This window comes from Exophiala xenobiotica (assembly GCF_000835505.1).
Source record: "Exophiala xenobiotica strain CBS 118157 unplaced genomic scaffold supercont1.7, whole genome shotgun sequence".
Lineage (NCBI taxonomy): Eukaryota > Fungi > Ascomycota > Eurotiomycetes > Chaetothyriales > Herpotrichiellaceae > Exophiala > Exophiala xenobiotica.
The window spans coordinates 1,183,779-1,205,133 of NW_013562488.1; the positions used below are offsets into that span (position 1 = coordinate 1,183,779).

General features: G+C 51.0%; 11 protein-coding genes across 11 annotated transcripts; 4 read left to right on the forward strand and 7 right to left on the reverse strand.

The window, feature by feature from the left end:
• Nucleotides 1-71: 71 nt before the first annotated feature.
• Nucleotides 72-3,380, reverse strand: PV05_11135 (uncharacterized protein). The gene is made up of 3 exons (XM_013454591.1): nt 2,376-3,380; nt 990-2,324; nt 72-938 (listed from the first exon to the last, which is right to left on the reverse strand). The coding sequence occupies exons 1-3, from the start codon at nt 2,922-2,924 to the stop codon at nt 783-785; spliced, it is 2,040 nt and encodes a 679-aa protein (XP_013310045.1). The 5' UTR covers nt 2,925-3,380; the 3' UTR covers nt 72-782.
• Nucleotides 3,381-3,527: 147 nt separating this feature from the next.
• Nucleotides 3,528-5,599, reverse strand: PV05_11136 (uncharacterized protein). Its single transcript, XM_013454592.1, has one exon. It carries the CDS (start codon nt 5,423-5,425, stop codon nt 4,178-4,180), a length of 1,248 nt encoding a protein of 415 aa, XP_013310046.1. The 5' UTR covers nt 5,426-5,599; the 3' UTR covers nt 3,528-4,177.
• A 142-nt stretch (nt 5,600-5,741) lies between these two features.
• On the reverse strand, nt 5,742-6,569 carry PV05_11137 (uncharacterized protein). Its single transcript, XM_013454593.1, has one exon. It carries the CDS (start codon nt 6,279-6,281, stop codon nt 5,961-5,963), a length of 321 nt encoding a protein of 106 aa, XP_013310047.1. The 5' UTR covers nt 6,282-6,569; the 3' UTR covers nt 5,742-5,960.
• A 1,986-nt stretch (nt 6,570-8,555) lies between these two features.
• Nucleotides 8,556-10,568, forward strand: PV05_11138 (uncharacterized protein). The gene is made up of 2 exons (XM_013454594.1): nt 8,556-8,746; nt 8,800-10,568. Exons 1-2 carry the CDS (start codon nt 8,725-8,727, stop codon nt 10,248-10,250), a joined length of 1,473 nt encoding a protein of 490 aa, XP_013310048.1. The 5' UTR covers nt 8,556-8,724; the 3' UTR covers nt 10,251-10,568.
• On the reverse strand, nt 9,473-11,542 carry PV05_11139 (uncharacterized protein). Its single transcript, XM_013454595.1, has one exon. It carries the CDS (start codon nt 11,270-11,272, stop codon nt 10,475-10,477), a length of 798 nt encoding a protein of 265 aa, XP_013310049.1. The 5' UTR covers nt 11,273-11,542; the 3' UTR covers nt 9,473-10,474.
• An 11-nt stretch (nt 11,543-11,553) lies between these two features.
• Nucleotides 11,554-13,213, forward strand: PV05_11140 (pyrroline-5-carboxylate reductase). Its single transcript, XM_013454596.1, has 2 exons — nt 11,554-11,736; nt 11,789-13,213. Exons 1-2 carry the CDS (start codon nt 11,732-11,734, stop codon nt 12,501-12,503), a joined length of 720 nt encoding a protein of 239 aa, XP_013310050.1. The 5' UTR covers nt 11,554-11,731; the 3' UTR covers nt 12,504-13,213.
• Nucleotides 12,690-14,125, reverse strand: PV05_11141 (ribosomal protein L7/L12). Its single transcript, XM_013454597.1, has 2 exons — nt 13,752-14,125; nt 12,690-13,635 (listed from the first exon to the last, which is right to left on the reverse strand). Exons 1-2 carry the CDS (start codon nt 14,025-14,027, stop codon nt 13,312-13,314), a joined length of 600 nt encoding a protein of 199 aa, XP_013310051.1. The 5' UTR covers nt 14,028-14,125; the 3' UTR covers nt 12,690-13,311.
• Nucleotides 14,126-14,623: 498 nt separating this feature from the next.
• On the forward strand, nt 14,624-16,939 carry PV05_11142 (uncharacterized protein; the record flags this gene model as incomplete). Its single annotated transcript, XM_013454598.1, has 3 exons — nt 14,624-15,412; nt 15,462-16,008; nt 16,059-16,939. Exons 1-3 carry the CDS (start codon nt 14,993-14,995, stop codon nt 16,937-16,939), a joined length of 1,848 nt encoding a protein of 615 aa, XP_013310052.1. The 5' UTR covers nt 14,624-14,992.
• Nucleotides 16,940-17,018: 79 nt separating this feature from the next.
• PV05_11143 (uncharacterized protein) lies at nt 17,019-17,519 on the forward strand (the record flags this gene model as incomplete). The annotated part of the gene is made up of 1 exon (XM_013454599.1): nt 17,019-17,519. One exon carries the CDS (start codon nt 17,019-17,021, stop codon nt 17,517-17,519), a length of 501 nt encoding a protein of 166 aa, XP_013310053.1.
• Nucleotides 17,520-17,716: 197 nt separating this feature from the next.
• On the reverse strand, nt 17,717-18,948 carry PV05_11144 (uncharacterized protein; the record flags this gene model as incomplete). Its single annotated transcript, XM_013454600.1, has 3 exons — nt 17,717-17,989; nt 18,036-18,150; nt 18,200-18,948. 3 exons carry the CDS (start codon nt 18,946-18,948, stop codon nt 17,717-17,719), a joined length of 1,137 nt encoding a protein of 378 aa, XP_013310054.1.
• A 696-nt stretch (nt 18,949-19,644) lies between these two features.
• Nucleotides 19,645-20,954, reverse strand: PV05_11145 (uncharacterized protein; the record flags this gene model as incomplete). Its single annotated transcript, XM_013454601.1, has 6 exons — nt 19,645-19,847; nt 19,919-20,035; nt 20,090-20,184; nt 20,248-20,379; nt 20,694-20,797; nt 20,856-20,954. 6 exons carry the CDS (start codon nt 20,952-20,954, stop codon nt 19,645-19,647), a joined length of 750 nt encoding a protein of 249 aa, XP_013310055.1.
• Nucleotides 20,955-21,355: the final 401 nt, after the last annotated feature.

Here is a 21,355-nt window from a genome sequence, read left to right on the forward strand (position 1 = left end):
ACTCATTTTGCCACTCCTTTCAAAGTGCCCTTTCCAGAGCGAATCGAACACGTGGATCTGCAAACACTCAATTTGGTGTTCAACCAGTCCTGTTTGGACCTAAGGGTTTATTATCGTAGCTACCCATGTAGATAATGTGCCTAATGTGATGACAACACTATATCATTTTCGGCGGTATGCCCATCCTTTGACCCAGGTCATGCCGCAGCATACGCAGCAGTCCGTGGTACTAGCATCAGCTTCGTGACTGTCCACGGCCGGTCAAGGCTCGTTGAAAATAATCGATGTGCATCTCAGAACAGTTTCGTGACACCAAGCCCCATGCTCCAGAAGCAATACTGGGCCCTTCAAAAAGATGCAAATCGCAATTCCGATGCTTCGTGTAAAATGCCAAAGCTCAACAGATCAAAACTCCTAAGAGGCCGCGAGGGTATTATGAGGGATCATTGCCTCGTTCAGATTCAAACAGAACTCCATGCTGAGTACTGTAGCCGCCCAAAATATAAGGTACCAATATAGACATACCACGTCAGGCGCCAATGTAATGTTTGTGCTTCCGCCTCCCCCGAAATGGAGCCAATCCATGATTGTGAACGCCATTCAAGTGCACAGGCATTTTTCGGTCTGGGGACGCGAAGGCGCGTTGCAATTCAGGGTAGACTCCACACAAGAAAAGTACGGGCCGCAGGTGAAGGATACTTCATGCAAGAAGTGAGTATCGGCTAGAGAGGCGCCGTTGCAGTCGTGGCCGTACACAGAGAGACGCGCAGGCTCGTCATGCACTATACGTCGCTCATGGCAGCGTCTCCGTCACCAACGTCCTGGTGAAACTGTGTCGGCTCGTCGTCTTCCGCTGGCGTTGGGACATGTTCAGGGAGACTGATCGGACTCTCTGATCGGCGATCCCACTGATCTTCGGGAGGTGAGAAGGACCATACCTGACCCGGAATTAGCATGCCAATTGCGTAGATATATTCGGAAACACATACCTCCATGACTGTACGATTTGACCGACTTGCCATGATGACAGCCTTCTCTTCCTCAAACGCGACTCTCCAGACAGCCTCCGCAGGTTGACTCAGTTCACGCACCAGTTGGCCAGTCTCGACACTCCAAATCTTGACTCTTCCGTCACTGCCACCACTGACAATCCGATTGTCGTCGAACTGCAAACTGGTAACACTATTATCGTGTGCAGCCAGACGGTGAATCGGAGTATTTGTCAGCAAAGACCATACTCGGACAGATCCGTCAGATCCACCGGTGACAAGCGTGTCGCCTCTCATCTGCAATTGCCCAACAAGTGATGTGTGTCCCTGCAGGATTGCAGTGCACATACCGGTTTTCGGATCCCAGACTCGGACACTAGTGTCAAGACTTCCAGTAGCGATGCGGTTTCCATCAAATGCGATGGCATAGATCTGACTGAAGTGGCCGGTCAGGGTGCGAAGACATCGTCCTTCCGAGATGCTCCAAATTCGTGCTGTTGTGTCGTAGCTGCCGGAAACAACAAAGTCTCCATGAATTGCCAGACAGCGTACACTTGCTTGATGGCCTACAAGGACATTCTTGCACATACCCGTAGGCAGATCCCATATCCGTAACGTCGTGTCCCTCGAACCGGAAATAGCGGTATTTGCATCCGACATCTTGAGACAACGGACAGTTGAAGTATGCCCCCTAAGCGTATGAATACTTCGGCCGGTTGACATGTCCCAAACGCGGACATCTCGGTCACATCCACCACTGACTAGAATATCATCCCAAGGAACCATGGCCCATACGCCCATGACATGGCCTTTCAGCGTCTTTTGGTGCTCGCCCACAGTATTGAAAACGTGGATTTTGGCATTATCCATAGCCACGACAATGTATTTATCGGTCAGATGTAGACTAGTCACCACGCCCTGATCAGGTGTAATGTGCTTGATGATGCTGTGACCACCTTTTCTCCATGCCGCTTCGATCATGTACTTGTGTCTGAAGTGAGAGTAATGAGATTGTGACTGCCGTTTTCTTGCTCGGGGACTGGACGAAAGGCTATTTGAGGCTGGATGGGTCAAATTGGGCGCACTGCTTGAGGGACCGATGAGTGAACCATCAAGATTCCGTTTGGGTGATCGACCGTAGCTGTATGGCCCATGAGCCGATTGTGGCAGAGATAGCGGTTCGATATCGTCGCTCAAGCTGCTAGACGATTTTCGCCAGTTTTGCTTGTCAAGCATTCTCTTCCACAGCATGTCATCATTTAGGAGTTTGTGCCATCTATGTGAGACTTGAGAGGCTCTGGCTAGACTGAGTGGATCATCAATATAGGACAGGACCTGCGACAAAATCAGTCTGTATTCAATTCAGCATGCACCGTTGATACTTACCCTTAGACATAACTCATCCGGGAGGTGCTCGAAGGGGTCTTTTTTCAGCCTGGGGGAAACAAAATGGTGGACAAAACTCAGCAGGTGACTGTCGCACATGTTCAACAATTCAGCGAGATATCTTTCTCTTTCTGCGGCATTCAGGCACGCAAAATGGCCTCTAGCATCTCGGAGAAAGGCATCTTCATTCTCCCCCGCCGACGTCCAGCTTGGAGCACGTTGATACGGCGTAGGGGAAGGTGCAGGAGTAGGCGGAGAGGCCGGAGCGGAAGGTAATATGCTCAGCGGCATGCCGGCTTTGTTCGACGTCGACAGTCGTTTCGGTCGTACTTGCGATATGCTATGACGAGATTTTGAGGAGCGCAATGGATCTATTGGTATGGGTTGAGAGGGAGAGAAGGGATAATCGCTTTCTGGATCCATCGAGGAAGATCTAGCATTGTATGATCGACCGGCTAGCTGGTTGGGATCTATTGAAACGGATCTCGAGGGAGTAGGCGAAAGCGGTCTGTCGAGAGACATGGGGTGATTGTCATCGTCCAAATCCATCTCTTCGTTTGAGCGACGTCTGGCGCCGGCGCAGTCTGGCAGGGGGAGGCGGAAGGAGAGGAACGGCGTAAGGAATGTGCGGAAACAAGTCTCAACACAAAGGAGCGGACGCCTTTGCTCTTCAATGTGTAATTGTTTTGCAACAGGCCATGTCAGCGTCGAGGGGCAGGGGAAAGGGCCTTGAGCTGCACGTTTGTGGTTGGCGGAAGCGCTTATGACATTGGCATGGGTCTAGGCCGATGCAGAGAATGCACTGTGGTAGTAGTGAAGATGCAGGCAGATAGGAGATGGCGGTGGCAATATAGGCCACGGAATGTTCGTCAGCAGGTGGATGCCTTCTTCGATAGTGGTAATACTGAGGAGCAGATCGAATTCAAAGAATGATATAAAGCAATGGATCTGTCATTGATTGAGTGGCACAAAATGGTCCATTCATGATACGAGTATTGATTTCTGGGAGGAGGGAATGAATAGGCTGGGCGAGTCGCGGGAGGAAAGAGCCAGTGAGATTATCTTGGGCTGGCTCGGAACTGGTGCTGGTCGGCGGGAAAGAGGAGTGGAGAGCACCGAAGTCATGCATCCTTGCTGCAGCAATAATTGGTATCTCAGGTGGCCTAGGCACGTCGGAGTGCCTGAACTACTCCGTACAATGCAAGACCATGCCGTGCATGCCTAGTACAAAAACGGAGTACATCTGTCTACTTCCACCAGGTATCTTTGTTCATTGCCAGACACCCCAGAGTACGTTGAATGCCAGATCTTGCATCATATGTAGTGGGCATCCAGATTCTCTGCATCTATGGGTACGAGCAAGATCATGCTGAGTTCATCTCATCTGACCTCGAAAACGCAGGACATGCTGCAAGTATGTCCAACATTTCAGCGCCAGCCCCTACTAGTTGTAACTTAGTCGGCGGCGATCTCCCCATCGACCGTTGACGTACAGGTATAAATCCCTCTCCGCGTGTCGCACACTCCATAAATCCAGGTACGACGCTGCCCAACCACTATCAATTCAAATGGAGGCCCAAAAGGACGTCAACCAGTCCCGCTCCTCGAATCGATTCATTGGCTGATTCTCTAAATTCGTAGAGATGTAATGCAGCGTTACTGGCAGATCGAGCCAATTCACAGCATCGTAGGCGCAAATCGTATCAGGTATCTTTCTGACATTGCTTCGAAGAGCCAATGAACAAATATCGTGTAACCTGGACTTTCGAGAGCCAAACAGCCAGGCCCGAAGCCACGAAGTTTCAATGCGCATGTCCGACCTGCAGGAAAAGAGGCAATATCATCCCAAAGCATGCAGCTGCTAGATCCTTCCAAGATGGCTTCTGCTCATTCTGCGTATTCTCCCGCCCGTCAATATATCCATTTGGCTGCCCATTCACGCCTTCATGATGAGAACTTGAAGTCTCCTGCATCGAGTGCATGGCAACGTAGAGAAAAGTCCCTGCAGAGAACAGTAGAAGCATCCCAGTCCACCAAGTCGTAGTCTGCGCACTGTGAGTGCGGCCACTACCGAGGACATTCGCCAAGATCCAGGTCACAATCGCCCCAATAGGTGCAGCCAAACTGAAAAGCACGAGATGTCCTCGCGCTGCTCTTTTGGAAAGCCCTTGTTTGATTAATACAGACGTCAACCCGAACGCCGCCGGAGCTTTGTGAATCATGATCGCAAAGAAGATCACAAGGCTCAATCCTGAGTTCGTCGCCGTAGATGAGGCCCCTAGGGCTATGCCATCGGCCGCTGCGTGAATGACCAAGCCAATGGTGGTAGCAAAGCTCCGGTTCTGAATGCCAGATTCTCGCGAAGAATCCAAAAAAGCATCTCCTTCCTCGTCACGATCCAGGGAGGTCGTCAAGTTGAACCTGCGACCGAGGTTGTTCAAAGCGATGTGATGTGTCCTTGTCTTCGGTTTGGTCGGCTGGGAATATTGAGGCACTTTGTCAACCAGATACATGAGCATAAACCCTGCCAGGAGGGCCACTCCAACCCATGCATGTTGGGAGTTTTTGTCGGAATGTTCATGGTTTTCGGACGTCTTGTCTGATCCAGGTTTGTGCGCATTCTCTCCGCTCATAATGCCAACTACTCCAGGTTCTGTCGGAGTATGCGGCGGCGCTTCCAAGTCAGAAGGCATGACGGGACCAGGTACGTTGAACGGACTGGTGCCTTCAACAGGGCTGCGGGCGGGGAAGGCGTGTAGTTCCTGGCCAGGATAGGGTATTGACCATCGGACTCCTTCCCAGCGCGCAAGCAAGACGTGTCTTTGCGGGTGCGCATGCGCCTGGCCAACCTCAGAAGCACTGTATAATGTTTCCACACCCTCGGGGATTATTACTACCAGAGAAGTCCCCACTAAAACACCCATGCCAATTGTTGATATCATTCGTAGCCTGGCCGTCGATAAGGAAAGAGACAGAGGGAGGATGCCGGCAACGAACGATGCCACGGCCATGACCGCGCTCAAACTGAGCAGAGTGAAAAGGCCGTCCATGACTTGGACTTGCGGCCGTGGCGGAACAAGCTTCGGCGAAGTAGGGTGCGATGTCAGCGAGAGTGATGGTCAAGGAGTTTGATTTTTAGCATGGTGCAGCGACCTTGACGAGAGCGCTGTGGTGGGCGAAGAGTTACAGAGGCAGTAGAGACAATAACACATGCGTACCCCCTGGAATCTGCAGGTTCAGATGCCAAAAGCCGACGCCAGAAAAGCCACCGCACCCCATCCCTTTCTGGCAGATAAGAATGCTTATCACCTCATCCACGTGCCAGCCTCGTCGCCGCTTATTGTTCATATGAAGAGCGTTGTCCTATTTTCACACTTCTACCAACGACAAGTTTGCATTGTACGATAACTCCTATGACCTGGCTCCCGTATCTTCTTCTATGTCCTTTGCACCTGAAATAGGAGACGATGTGCCTTTTGCGTCCCTTGCTAAGTTGGCTGGGATAAATCAAACTCTGAGTGCTCCCGTCTCCTTTCTCACCATGATATGTTGGCATAGTTGTCAGATCACACACACCTAGCGAAACTAGCCGCAACTCAATGCAGAGTTTCGTATCGCTCTCATGGCAATTCTAAATTGCATCATGCTGTTAACAAGTCGGATAGATTTCAGCCAGACGGGGTGGAAGGCGATAGCTTGATACAGTCTCTGACAAAATAGGCTGCTATTCGGCCATTCCTCAATTGATAGCCCCATCTCATAGGATAGGATAGGATGTCGCGAGGTCCACCGTCCTAGTGTTCCAACAGCGGCAACCACAATTGCCAGCAAGGCCTTTGCCAGATGTAAAGTCACGCCTCTCAAGGTGGAAGGAGGCCTCGGACTCTCGAACCAACTGGCCGCCATGATACATCATGGTATGTTCAATCGACCCGACATGAGCTGTTGGAAGACAGTGCCATTCCAAGTTAGCCCGATTATGCCCCTGAGTGTAACAGATCTTTGTCCATTGCCAGGGAGTCCGAGTTGTGAGCCAAAAGCGAGACTGTCGCGACACTGGAGCCAGGTTGCGTCGGCTTGTTAGTGCTCCGGTTGCGTATGAAGTATGTGTTGGGCGTGGAGGTCATCATCAGGGCATCCACGGCGGCCACCCTTTCTCAGAAGCCTTGGGTGAGCCCGTCCGCTGCCGACTCAAAATGGGAAAGACGGAGGATGGATTGCTCTCGCTGCTTGTTTGAACTTGCAGCCACACCTCAGGGCGACTTCCACGCCTTGCACATTGCTCAGACTTCCGCCTGTTGATCAGCTTAACGCAGCCATATATAGTAGGGACATTGGCGACAAAGGTCGAGACCAAGATCTGTACCGATGCCCAGAAGCTCCGTACTGGCTGGTATGATGCTTCGGCGTAGATATAGCTGATCCGTACGCAGGTTACGACGATGCAAAAGAAGCCGAGACAATACAACAAGCCGAGCCTGATCTTCTCAAAGAGTGTTCGATTACGGACCAATATAAGTGGCGAGGATATTGCCAGTAAGCTAAGATCCAGCAGAATGTTGGCGATACATTGCGTAAGTAGCTGAATGTATGCTCGTACACATTGTCCGGGATTGGGTTCGACTTGCCAATATAGCTTGAAAGGATGGCATTCCAAAAAGGTAGCAAGTACCACTGCGATATAGGTGAGAGGAAGAGCAATCCAAGAAATTCGGATGAGTATCGTGATCCAATGGGCCCGTACTTCGAAGATCCGAGAATAGAACAGCAGTAAAAGCGAGGTCTGGAGCCAGTAAAATGTGGTGTCTAGAAGCCTTGCTATTAGAGCAAGAATACTGCCGACTTTGAGTGTCTCGAGATTGTGGGAGTCGAAATAGTGCGACTTCGCATGGAGGGCGTCGTTCGCAGTTCCGTAGCTGAGTATAAACTGATTCACGGCGATGCGAGCTCCGATAGCAAGCATAGAGACTATACAAATCAAGGTACTGATGTCGAACGAGCAGTGCCTGACTCTTGCTGTGATGACTCTAATGATCAAAATAAACAACGAGAGCCCTGCGCACACCCAACCATCATAGCGCGCCTCGTTAGAAGTGATCAACATGGTGCCTTGCGTTCAGGTAGTGGTGAGGCTGGTGGACACACGAATAGCCACCATTGGAGCCTCCTTCATGTTAGAGTGACTGCTGCGTACCGTTCCATGGTGAGTGCTGTTCTGAGAAAGACAGTGGGATCCAGAATTCGGGCAGACGGGGTCTTGAGGGATTCGAAAAGTGGGATCAGCGCGGAGGGCTGATTCAGCAAAGAAAGATTTGAGACCACGAGTCCCGGCACCCGACCTCTTGGAAATGAAATGGCTTCGTCGAAGGATTGGCTTAAAGATCATGTCGTTCCAGCCTCAAGGCTTTAGCCGAAGGAGTTATAACTTTGGCCCAATAATAGCTTTGAACCCTTTCTACCGGCGCGGTGCCACATTTCTTGGGGCCCCAAGCCCAGGCCTACTGTACCCTGCGAACTGCCCTTTAGGTACAAGTAAGGAAGGAGTTCTCGCAGGAAGTAGCCGTTCTCAAGGATGAGTAGTGTCGCTTGACCCTACCTTGTCTTGCATAAAGGGCAAGTGGATGGTGAAGGTGGTCGAGCAGGTATTCTTTGACTTTCAAGTGGTGTCATCGACATCGTTGTCGGGCAAAGTACTAGTACATAGTGGATGCTCGGGGAACATTCCCACACTTTATGCAGCGGACACAGGTGCTTCTCTGCAAGGAGTCCTTTTTGCCGCCTTATTCAGCCTGGTTTTGATGATCGCTTAATGAAGCGAGGTCCAACGCTTGACATAATCAAAAGCGAGCTGGGAAGTCGAGAGTGTAGCACCAATCAAGGCCTATGACATGGAAGTCAGAAGTCGCGCGCTGGCTGCTTGCTCTACCACAATCTTCGCGCGTTCAGGTGTTTCCGAAAAGCTTTCAGAAGGTGCGTCTGGAGTACCACAACATCCCGGTAGAGGGCAAAAGTACGGAGTACGGTCACAAAGCCCATTAGCCTTGCATTGGATCGGTGACATGGATGCCGCTCAGAGCTACTAAATCTTGCCACTCTTAGCCGCCAAATCGCGCTAGACCTTCACTTATTGAAAACGCGTAAAGTGCCTCGCGCAGACCTAACATCTGCGCAAGATGTCTTCAAAATTCACGATCCAGCCAACATACTCGTAAGGCATTCGCTACTAAATTAGACGATAACCAAGGGTGTATCTTTCCCGAATGCATTGGCTGATTGTCAACCTGAGTTTTATGGCGCATGTCATGCGCAAGTCGTGATCAATACTTCTTTTTCGCGCCCAGACACTACCATGGCGGCACCTTCTGAAGAATGTGAGTACCAGCGTCGGCAAGCTCCTGCTGACAACTTAACTGACCTGAGGTAGTCTCGGTCAATGCAAACGAAGCTGTCCATATTGCGATCGTGCAACCTGACCCCGACAATGAACTCATCACTCGACATGACTTCCATCCCAAGTTCACTTACCCCATCGTCGGCGAAGCCGAGCAGATCTTTGGCTACAAAGGATTAGACATCGAGATCAAATTCGCTGCTCACGACCTGCGCCCGCACATCAACATCTCGTACCAGAAGAAATTCAGCACTGTTGGATCAACAAGCGCGCTCGATCTCAACGCGACCTTCAGTAATTTTCTACCGCCTATCGCATTCCAGCAGGGTTTCGAAGAGGCAATTCAGAATGATAAAACTGCAACAAGTTGGACTCCCCCTGGCGTTTGCGTCAAAAAATACAAAAGAGGTGGCCAGGATTTCGAGGTATGGGCCGGGTCTTTGCTAGACTTGCCTATGCGTGCACTGATAGACAACATCCAAATATTGATTGTCTTCTTCATCGAAGGAGGTCAATTCATCAATTTAGACGACGTGGACTGGACATTGGATCGGTGGAGGGTATACCTCACATACCACAAGTCGGTGCAACCTTCAACCCCAACTGCATCACCATATTCATTTGTCGGCTATGCGACAACCTATCGTTTCTACAAATTTCAGAATCCAAATGAGCACATTGCAACGCTCACCTTTCCGCCGTCAGAAAAGATCACGCCCAACAAACTGTCATCCCGTCTGCGAATATCGCAATTCTTGATCACACCCCCCTACCAGAGCGCAGGCCATGGTTCGGCCTTGTATCAAGCAATATATGATGAGGTAATGGCCGACCCCACCATCTTGGAATTGACAGTGGAAGATCCAAGTGAAGAGTTCGACAAATTGCGAGACATGAATGATTTCGACGTTTTGGAGCCACAGTTCAAGGCTGCAAACATCAAAATAAACACGTCCCCTTTCGCAACTCTCGAGCGTGGCCGGCTGAAGTCGGTACCAACAGCAACGCTGCTTCCTCTCGACACATTGCAAGAGATTCGCGCAAAGAACAAGATCGCAAGTCGACAGTTTGCACGTATGGTTGAAATGTACCTGCTAGCTCAGATTCCACTGTCACACCGTGCTGCTGGAGGTGCATCCCTCACCAGTCTCAAAGTTAGAGGCGCTCGAGCTCCTAATGCAGATGATCGCAGTTACTACTGGTGGCGTCTCCTGTTGAAGCAGCGTATCATGAAGAAGAACAAAGATTTACTTATGCAAATCCCCCTCGAAGAACGCATACCGCAGATTGAGGATAGTGCTCGAGCCCAAGAGGATGAATATGAAGGTCTGATACTCTCGTACGCTTTGAGGCGAGAAAGAGAGGCGAACGGTCATGGCAACGGGGAGGCGTCCACAGCCACCCGTAAGAGGAAGATGGTGCTGTCGGATGAAGAGGACGAGTCGGATGATCTCGGTACTGCCTCTAAGAAGGCAAAAGTTTGAGGAGCCCTTTGTTGGATACACATCAATTGGTGCCATAGATTTCAGCTTTCCACATTTGTTGCGAGAAAGGACTCGGGTCCTCCAAACAAGTGCTTGTTTTCGTTCAGACCAGGACTCGAAAGGGTGGCACCCCGACAGCAGATCTCGACCCGAGATGGGCTGAAGCGTCCGGATTAAGGTCGAATTTGCTTTGTAGCAGTCTGTGGGACAGGCGAAGGACGATCCTATGATCCCCAAGTCTTCAGTGTTGATCTGTAGTAGCGGACGAATTCAAGGCGCTCATCAGCCTCTTCGTCAGCAATGATATGCTCATCTTCGCCAACTTCGCTTCCTTCTTCCCACATTCTGTCCAGTTCCTGATCGTCATCGCCAGAGACTGCCCAGACACTCTCTCGAAGACGCTTGTTTCGTTCTCTATCCTCCTCGATCCTCTGCTCGATTGCTCGTTTATCCATCTTTGACACGCCGTTCGTTTTCCCAGAGTGCGCCGTTCTCGGAGTCGGTCTGTGGCCTTCCTCTGCGCCAGCATCGAGAGTACCCTTGTCGCCTTCGGCCTTCCCATCGTCCTCGCCGAGCAGTCTTCCCATATTTTCTTCTTTCTCCTTCAAGCCTGTCTCGATACCAGTCATGACCTCTGCATTTAGGACGCCCTTGTCTCCTAGGCCCGTGACAACCCTCCTTACCACTTTGACATTCGCACCACTTTGCGCCACCGCCTCCACGATACGCTGGATATCTCGCCTTATCATCTCGACGTATGCCTCGTGACCGCCTTCTTTCATGTTGACGTCTGCATGGTGCTCGAGGAAGTACATGATATTCGCCCGATTGTTCATATTATTCCCCCTCTCCAGGTTTTCGATGATGCATGAATGCAAATCCTCGTCCATGTCGCGGTGCTTGAGAGCATAATGGGCAGTCTTGATGGAAGCCGTTGCTGACGCTGAGAGATGTGTGAGGAGGTTCGTGAAGCGCATGCGCACCTCGAATGGGTCGGCCATGTTTGCGAACTGACTGCTCATGAGACGGTGCGGAGGTAGTCTACATCATCTGTAATTCGTCGATGAATGGTGTTCCTGTAACAAAGCGCCACATACAGGAAAAGAAGAAGGGACCCGCGACAACGGGAAAAGTCTGCTTTATTGACTCGCAGAGGAAGGCATGCACGGTAAGTGACAGTGAAGGAAGATCGTCCAGAGCCTTGCCAAAGACTTAGCCGGATCCTATTGGTGTGCCTTGCAGCGCATTTCGCCGTATGGATGCTGGTCTCTTAAATATTCATTCTCTCCGCAATCTTTATCCCGCCGTGACGAGAATCAAACGAGGTTAAGGCCGGAGAAAGAGACAATTCTACTCCGGCCTGATCCTCTGGTTAAGTCCGCGCTACATCAGAAACCCATCTAGTCCTTCGACATGGCTGCCGAGCTAAGAGTCCCCAATGGGCTGGAAAGCGACCACGGCATGACTCTCACAGTCCTAGGATGCGGTGGGTCTGCGAGACTTCCTCTCGCTTTACGCTCCTCCTAAACAGTCGTCAGGGAGCCTAGGCATTGCAATCCTCTCCGGAATCCTCTCCTCTCTAACCGAAGCATCAAACCTCCCTTCCCCAGCATACCCCGACTCAGGAACCGCGACACCCACCACCGATGCCTCTCCTACCCGCACACCAAGTACCTTTATCGCCTGCGTCCGCCGCCCGAGTCTGCCAAGCGCATCAAGCTTGCTGTCCAGGACTACCGGCCCAAAGTGACTGTTTTACAAAATGAGAACGTCAAGGGCGATGCGGCTGCTGACGTGGTCATTCTCGGTTGTAAACCGTACATAGTGTCCGACGTTCTGCGCAAGGAAGGAATAAAGGACGCACTCGCCGGCAAACTGCTTATTTCGATCTGCGCAGGAGTCCCGGTTGAACAGATGGGTAGGGCACTGTACGGCGAGTCATACCCTGCGAACATACCGCAGGATGCATGCCGACTCATCCGAGTAATGCCCAATACCGCAGCCCTCGTGCGCGAGAGAATGACCGTGATTGCGACCAGCTCCCCACCCCTACCTAGTGACTTGTCGGCGGTGATAGAGTGGATATTCACGCGGATAGGCCGTGTCGTACACCTGCCGCCGAGCATGATGGACATCTCAACGGCCCTGTGCGGTTCGGGTTCAGCCTTCCTCGCGCTGATGATGGAGAGTCTCGCTGATGGGGCTGTTGCCATGGGTCTCCCAAGGGCCGAGGCGCAACTGATGGTCGCCTAGACAATGCGTGGGACGGCGGGAATGGTTCTGGCCGGTGAGCATCCGGCCCTGGTAAGAGAGAAGGTTAGTACGCTCGGTGGGTGTACAATTGGGGGTTTACTGGTGCTGGAGGAAAGAAGGGTCAGAGGGACCGTTGCGAGAAGCGTAAGGGAGGCGACCGTCGTTGCGGCGCAATTAGGAGGGTGTTAGTGGTGTTAATGGCACGAGGTTCGAGAGACAATAGAGATGCCGCCTCGGAATCGATGACATATGGTGAGTATCGAGAACCCAGAAGCAGAAAAGGTTCGGCAGACGGCGAGACTCCATCCGTTCCGAATACAACAGCATCGGACCCGGCCTGTGCCTGTCCACAGTGCTTCGGCGTTGAAATGGTCAGGCAATTGACTCAGCGTCAAAGGGAAAAGGCATTGCGGCTTCTCCGAGATTGCTCTGAAGCCACCGAAACAGTCGGGTCAATGTCAAGATGGCTCTGTGATGACAGTTCATGATTTGCTCCCTCGCTATTCATGACCATAGCGTTCGTTGGAGAGAAAAATCAAGTTGAATTGTACATTCAGAAGCATTCCCAACTGTCCCCACATGTTTATATAGTTACACCATTCCTCCCAGAGCTTTTTAGGCAGGCAGCATGAGGATTGTCTAAGGATGGCTGACCAGCTCCCTCAGATGCAGGACGACATCTATTTGGTCTTTCTTCCACCTGCCCGGCCGGCACCTCATAGAGCCTGTCTTCATGGTCACCGGGCGGAGGCTAGGAAAGCTGGCTTCCGGAGAGTCGGCATTGGTGATTGCCTCATTTGTGTCCTTCCTATTCCATGGTGACTACAGCACCCAGACCTTTCATTGTCTCAACAATCTTCTCGGCATCCTCTTTGGGCACGCCCTCCTTCAGGACCTTTGGCGCGCTTTCTACGAACTTCTTGCTGTCCACCAAACTCAGGCCGAGCATGCTCTTGACTTCCTTGATGATCTTGGGTTTGGCGCCGGCATCGAACGACTGTAGTTTCAAGGCGAACATGGTCTTTTCGGCCGCGGCGGGGGCAGCTTCTTCTTCCTCAACTGCAGCGGGAGCAGCGGCGCCTGGAGCGGCAGCGGGCGCAGCGAAGGCCATGTCGGGAATATTTAATCGGGACTGGGAGAAACAGGATTAGCTCAAGCTTCAATAGCCTATAGGCTTTTGATAATAGCAAGCATCGATGCAATAGCAGGTCTTGGTACGCTAGGAAGATCATATCATGGGAAGCGTACCTTCAGGCTCGCAACTAAATCAGCCGTCTCCAGCAGGGTCAACTGTGATATTTGATCCACTATGGCAGAGATCTTAGGATCGCTCGGTGCTGCTGCCGCGTCCGTCGATTGCCATCTCCTTGCATGTCTTGATAGAGGTTGCTCATTTCGCCGTCTGTGCTGGTTCGCGGAGCTTGTGGTTGATAGGCGCAGGCATTGTGAAGAGAGACTTCGCTTTTGTGTTCGAGTCGCGAGCTGGCAGCAACGGTAGGTTACGGAAGGCAACTGGGTAGACATTGTCTGTACGGAAGGAGAGGCAGCTGAGAAGAAAATGCTAATCTGAAACGAACTGATGGAGGTCAACCTAGACTGCTGGAGGATGTCCTTCGAGATCGCGCGAGCATCGGGTCAAGTTGCAAAGGGCTCTCGCCAAGACAAATAAAATCGTAGTTCAGCCTCGTTAGGAAGTCAGTTTCGCTGCCCTATAGTCGATCCGCTCCCTACGCTTCAGTGTAAAAGCAGCATTCTACACATCGAACGAGCCTCGTCGTGAGGTCGTGGTGTGTCGTGGCGAGGTGGCTACCTACGTGTTTCCCTTCTCTGTCATGCGCGACAACGCTTATCATACTATGACCAGAGAGAGACTGCCTGTGAGTGACCTAATCTCTCAACTGGTAGCGCCCTGCGATACCGCAACACTCTCTTCCAAAGTGTTCATGGCCATAAGACCCCTGATCAAATGCGGATCCCCGACCCTAAAAAAGACTACTAACCACAGGCTGATAGCTTCTTCGCACACTTTGGTCTTCGCGCAGTCTCACAGCCATTGTCACGAAGCCAGTAAGTAAAAGTACTTGGGCTCTTAAGTGAGAAGTTGCCAAGAACATTGGGAGAATCCGCACAGGCATGGTCGGCGACTAGTACACGTTCGCCTCAGTTCCCCGATTGTTTGTTCAGTGACATTCCGCCGCTCGGTTTTCTTTGCTACTTTGCGTCAGAACAGTGTCTGCGCTGCAGCTGCGGTCCCCGACGCCCAAGACGTGGCATGATGTCGCAACGGAAAGCCAGGAAATCTGCCTCCTTGTGCATCCCTCATCACATTTCGTACCCCGAGACATGGACCTATTCCAGGGCCAAGGAGAATCATTATATATGCGAAACAAGGCCCCGTCGAATTCGAACCCCAGCTCCTCGACCAAGTCAGAGTGTATGTCTGTTGAGTCTGCTGCGCTGAGTCGATCTCAGTCTCGCCCAGCCACAGCATGAAGTTGTCACAGCGCGTCGGAAGTCTTATGAAGACTCTTCTACTCGACAGTTCACAGGAAAGCAGCAGGAGCCAACTTACAGAACTTACAGAAAAGTCAAGCCAACTGATGCCCGACCCCTACCTCGAACGCGAACCAACGGCATCGGAATGGCTTGCGTCGCTGGTTCCGACCAAGGAGGGCGCGCACCGCTATCTTCGAAGTCTCTTCCCCTCAATCGGCTGGATACCTCGCTATAACTGGCATTGGCTGCTGGCCGATTGCATAGCAGGTATCACAGTTGGCTTGGTCGTGATTCCTCAGGCCATGGCCTACGCTCTTCTGGCCACCTTGACCCCTGACTTCGGTTTGTACACTTCATTCGCAGGAGCGGCAATCTATTGGCTATTTGGCACATCCAAAGATATCGTTATCGGCGTAAGTCACGATCGGCATTGATCTATGTTCGCTCTGACTCCTGTCTTAGACAACCGCGGTCGGGTCGCTTCTCGTGGGAAACGTGATTTCTGACATTCAGGAGTCGCACCCTGGCGCCTATACTCGTGTCGAGATTGCAAAAACGCTGTCCTTCATGGCTGGAGCTATTCTGCTGGCAATCGGCCTTTTTCGACTGGGATGGATCGTTGAGGTCATTCCATATATACCAATTTCAGCTTTTATAACAGCAGCCAGCATCACGATCATGTCGACACAATTTCCAGTCATGATGGGCATTCCTGGAATCAACACTCGAGAATCGCCTTACAAAGTGATTATCAATTCTCTGCAGAATCTTGGACACACTCATTCTGATGCTGCCATCGGTGTCTCTTGTCTCATATTGTTGGATGTGATTAGGAGAGTTTGCGCGAAGCTGGAAGTCCGGCAGCCCTCCCGGAAGCGCTTATGGGTAACAATTTCGTCTTTGAGACTGTCTTTTGCCATGCTACTCTATACCTTCATCAGCTGGCTTGTACATCGCAGTATGCCGAAGGGTGAGAGTAAATTTCGGATCGTGGGACACATCGACAAAGGTCTGCCACCCAAGGCTAGTGTCTTCTCCATTACTGACTGAGAGAACCAGGTTTCAAGCATGCTGGAGTACCTCGATTTGATGCAGAACTACTTGGTCTCGTCCTCCCTCAAGCTCCTATCATAATGCTGATACTCGTCATCGAGCACATTGCCATTGCGAAGAATTTTGGCAAGCAGTTCGGCTATCAGGTTATTCCTTCGCAGGAGATCATGGCTCAGGGTACGGCAAACCTGCTGGGACCTTTTGTGGGTGGCTACGCATGTACTGGCTCTTTCGGTGCGTCGGCCGTCCTTGTCAAAGCTGGGGTCAAGACTCCTCTGGCAGGTGTATTCAGCGCGCTTGTTCTCTTGCTGGCCCTCTATGCGCTGACAGCCGTGTTCTACTACATACCCAGAGCCGCCCTCGCTGGCCTCATCATTCACGCCGTGCTGAACCTGGTGGCATCTCCCAAAACTTGCTATAAGTACTGGCGGATTTCCCCTTTCGAATTTATGATCTGGACCGTTGGCGTCATTGTTGCCATCTTTACTGGGCTGGAAACCTCTATTTATATCACGATCGGTCTCTCTTTATTCCTGCTGCTCGTTCGAATTGCTCGCACACCGGGACAATTTCTTGGTCGTGTACCAGTCCAGGAAGTCACATTCGATGTCAACGATCATGGAGATGAGCGGGCTGAGAGACCTCGACAAGATCACTCTGACAGAGAGGTTCGGGATGCCTACATCCCGGCCAATCGCAAGGACGCCTCTAACCCAGAGATAGTGGTACAATCTCCCTATCCTGGGGTATTCGTGTATCGATTTCCAGAGGGGTTCAATTATCTCAACCAGACATTACAGCTCAGCAATCTCACTAGCTATGTCCGGAGGCGCACTCGACGCATGACAAAACGAGATGATGTCAGATCACACCAGCTTCTTTGGTGACTCAGCAGCATCGCAGGATATCGACACAAACTTACCACTCTTGCGAGCAATCGTGTTAGATTGCTCATCAGTGAACAATATGGACATTACAAGTGTGCAAGGACTCATCGACGCAAGGAATGCGTTGGATCGACATTCTTCTCCGTCTTCGGTAGATTGGCACTTCGCGGCGCTTTGGAATCGATGGTCGCGACGTGCCCTTGCAACGGCGGGCTTCGGATATCCTGCAACAAGGAGCCAGACGACTCTTGGAGATTGGGCTCCTGTCTACTGTCTCACGAGTTCCTTTGCCGGGGCAGTACCTGAAGACGCTCGCGCTGAGACGAAGAGGAGAGAGGAACAAGCAAAGACGGACTGCGAGAGCAAAGGGGGAAAGGCGAGGTACGACGACGATGCCGGGTTTGAGGTTGGTGTGAGGGATAGGAAGCCGAACGAGAGTGCTTCAACATGCGAAAAGGCCGACCCAACCCAGAAGGAAGTCACGCCTTTGCGACCAGTCTTCGCGCTTGACCGACCATTCTTTCACATCGATCTTAGCCAGGCCGTCTCGTCTGCTGTGCGGAATGCAGGAATGATGTGATCAGTGCCGAGGACAGCAAACCCAACTTTCTGACGAGGCTGAGGTACGATTTTATTTGTCTTGGCGGCCGAAGACCCCTTTTTTTGCAACCCATACAATATCCTGCCTATTTGAGATGGCTCCAACACTGATATAAGTACGGATATTGATGAGACTATCATTTGAAAGATTGTCTTATATTCAGGATAATGTCTGAATTACTTCCGAAGGGCGCCTGTCATCGGCTGTGCTGGATCCACACGGACTAGGATTTTGATATGCTTGTCCTTGAAGTTTATCAGCTCCTTGATGCCTTTTTCCTCAAGATCCTTCATGTCAATGCGAGCTGTCACAAAGTACTCCAACTCCTGAAGGGATATTCTGCCTTCGTCGATAGCCGTGATGACAGCATTATAGTCACCTCTCGAATACGAAAGATCGGACTTGATTGTCTTGCCATTGAACAGTAATTCATTCATGTCAACGGTCGGCTGATTCAGAATTAGCTTGAAAACTTTGGTCGAAGGCTGCTCATACCTGTTTGCCCCAGAGCGCAATATTATAATACGTGCCATACTTGCGAATGGTTTTGAGACCTGAAGACAATGTCGCCTGGACCCCCGATGCATCAAAGGCAAAATCTGGACCAAGACTGCGAGAGAGTTAGTTTTGTTCTTGGTTATCGGGGTTTGTGCACTAACCCATCACAGATTCTTTTCGCTTCCTGGATCACGTCTTCATTTATAGGGTTAAAGGTGTGACTTGCACCCAGCTGCTTGGCCTGCTCGTGCCTCGACTTGGAGGGCTCCGAAGCAAGGATTTGGTTTATACCTTTTGCTTTCAAGACCAGGATCGTCGCCAGTCCAATTGGACCGGCCCCAAAGACGATGGCACTGTGCCTGGGAGTGATCCCGGAGCTCGAAACTGCGTGCCATGCCACAGACAGCGGCTCGACGAGAGCGCCAACTTCCAGAGAGAGTCCGGGCGGCAGTTTGTGACACGTGGAGGCAGGAATTAGAATACTTTCACAAAGACCTCCGGGATTGGTAGAAAGACCGAGGAAGGCTGATTTGTCGCAAGTATTCCTCTTGTGAATGGAACAAGAATAGCAAGTGTCGTCAGTCAAAAGCCCTTCAACGGCGACCTCGTCCCCGATGCTGAGTCCTTGTACAGCTTTCCCAACCTCTGTTATTGTTCCCGCAAACTCATGGCCCAGAACGATGGGCATAGACTCGCCGGTGAGAGGCTGAGGCTTTTCGCGTGTAGGCGGGAATATTGGCCCGTGAAGATACTCGTGAACATCCGTGCCGCAAATCCCGCACCATGCTGGGGAAAGTCGAACGTCATGGTCTCCTAGATCCTTCTGTCGAGGTATGTCCTCAACTCTGATGTCCTTGTTACCATGATAGCGGACAGCTTTCACTGTACCCTCTTTCCCAGACGTAGCCATGTTGACAACAAATAGAGGTATGGCTAACTGCGGCTTGGATATTTTCTTCGCTTGCTGTCTAACCTCGATCTATATGTAACTGGGCGGTATAGATATTGAAGCAAGATTCCCACCTGGAAAGATTCATCTCCGTGAACAACTAGGACCTTGCTGTGTGGCTAGCTGTGGTACGTTGACCGGCGGGATTGTTCGTGCGGATCATGGTCCCATTGATATCCGCATAGTCCGTACCCTGCCAGGTAGCGGAAAAGCGGAAAAGGAGAACCATGATTCATTTCTTGAGAAGCACTACCTACGGGACGGTGTAGTGGAATGCATCGAGAATTTATGACAAGGCCGATACTCAATGAGTTTATGAACTTGCTCTCCCCCGGCGGTATAGTATTTAACATGCCAAAATCGGCAAATACTGTAATGTTGAACTGGCCAGCGTGGTAGAGCCATGAATGGAGTATCAGCCCAGTCCTCAGAATATAATAATTTCATTCTTAATGATAAGCAAACAGGTGGTCTTCTAACGGATCAATACACGAGCTTTCAATGACTTTACAACCAAGATCGAACCAACCTCAACTTCCACTAAACACGTATCACCGACGTCGAGTGCCAAAGCTGTGCGGCCAACCAAGAATCTCGCTCTCTTCAGTTGCTCCTGGGTTCTGCGTTGGCTGTCATTTTACCATAGTTCAAAGCCCATTAAACCTCCACAATATGTGTCGTATCATCTCGTGCAATATTTTTGGTCGCAATCTCCTCTCCCTTGTCTTTCACGCCTTTTTCCGAACATACGCTGTCTGATCTTCCAAGTTCTTGAACTGCAATCGGAGGACGGTCTTCTGGCTTCATGAAAATGAAGTCGAGCTCTTCAAGAGTTTTCTTGGCTGTTTCAGGAAAGAAGACTGAAGGGCAGGACAATTAGCGCTATATCAAGAACAAAGAGACTTGTTCTGGGGTAGACGGCAACACTCACAATAAATCACCCATATCCAGGTGAAGTTCAACACTGCCCAGACAATGAAATACTTATATCCAATGCTTTCAATTCCTGGTTGAGTAATTTGCACAACGGCATAATTCCAGATCCATGCTAAAGGAAAATTAGTCATTAGACCGCGATCGGATGCAGCGGGATAGTAGATACCGGAAGCCGACGCAATGCCTCCAGCAAAGTGGCGAAGCTTCAAAGGAGTAACCTTGATCCCATGTATCCATGGGGAAGATTGAAATCCCACGCCACTGTACCAGAAATTAGTCGGGGAATTTGAGGACTCAGAGGAATCAGAGATTCATAAAACTCACTAGTTGAAATAGAAAAAGAAGATGCCAAAGATGGCTACAGCACCAGCCGTGAACGAGGTCATGGGAGTGGCGATTGCGGTTATTGCCATGCCACCCTGATGCACAGGCAAGTCCGTACGGGAATGAGATAGACTATCTGGAAAGCGGTTAGGAAACGCTGTGGTCGTTGGTCAGCTGCTGCTTCCTCCTCCAAATCGGGTCTAAGTCAAGGAGATTGATACTTATCCATTGAATGGCGCCTTTGGTGAAACTAAAACCGAAAGTCACAAATTGCGCGACAAGCCAGCCGACGTCCAAGATGAAGAGCTCGCTAATCAGTGCCCGACCACGCGACTGAGGACGGCTCGTTTCTGCGTGGTAAACTGGTGAAACAGAAGTGGTAAGACCTGTTTCCGATGCCGTTAGTATACCCATGAGCTGAATCCGGTCGATGCGTAGTAACAAACCGTTGCCAATCCCGCTGATGATCCGTCCAGCGATCAGCATGCCGAGGTTTTATTGACGCCGTCTGGATGATAGCTCCGACAATGATGATACTGGACCCGAGAAGCTGCTCATGTGTTAGTGTGGTGAACCACCGATGGTAGACAGAGGGGATATGTCCTTACCAAAGCCTTTCTGTGACCGATTCGGGAAGCTATGAAAAGCGCGAAGACCGCGCCGACCAAGCATCCAATGTCGTACAGCGCAGCAGTTTGACCCGTCATTGTAGCACTTGGGTGGTTGAAATGATCAACGAAAGCAGTACCACTGGCGACACCTCCGTAGAGTGCTGATTATATCCGAACAATGAGAAGGAACAGCCACGGACGATGGTCACCAATACCCGCAGCGGCCGACCACGGAGACGCTCCACGCCGAACATGTTGGGCTGTAGGTCTCAACCAATGGTCGGGAGTCACCACGTCTTGGTTTGTGCTGGCCTCCTCACGGAGAGAAATTGACGAAGGAAATGGGGTTGTTCTGCGTTTTCGGGTGCTGGCGAGTACTGTTTAGAGATCTGTTTCGGATACACCAGGACATCTCGTTTTATACAGTTGATCAACGCTTAGCTCCATGGATATATGGAAGCAATCAAGGAGAGCGACGCCATGCTAAACGAGCCCCC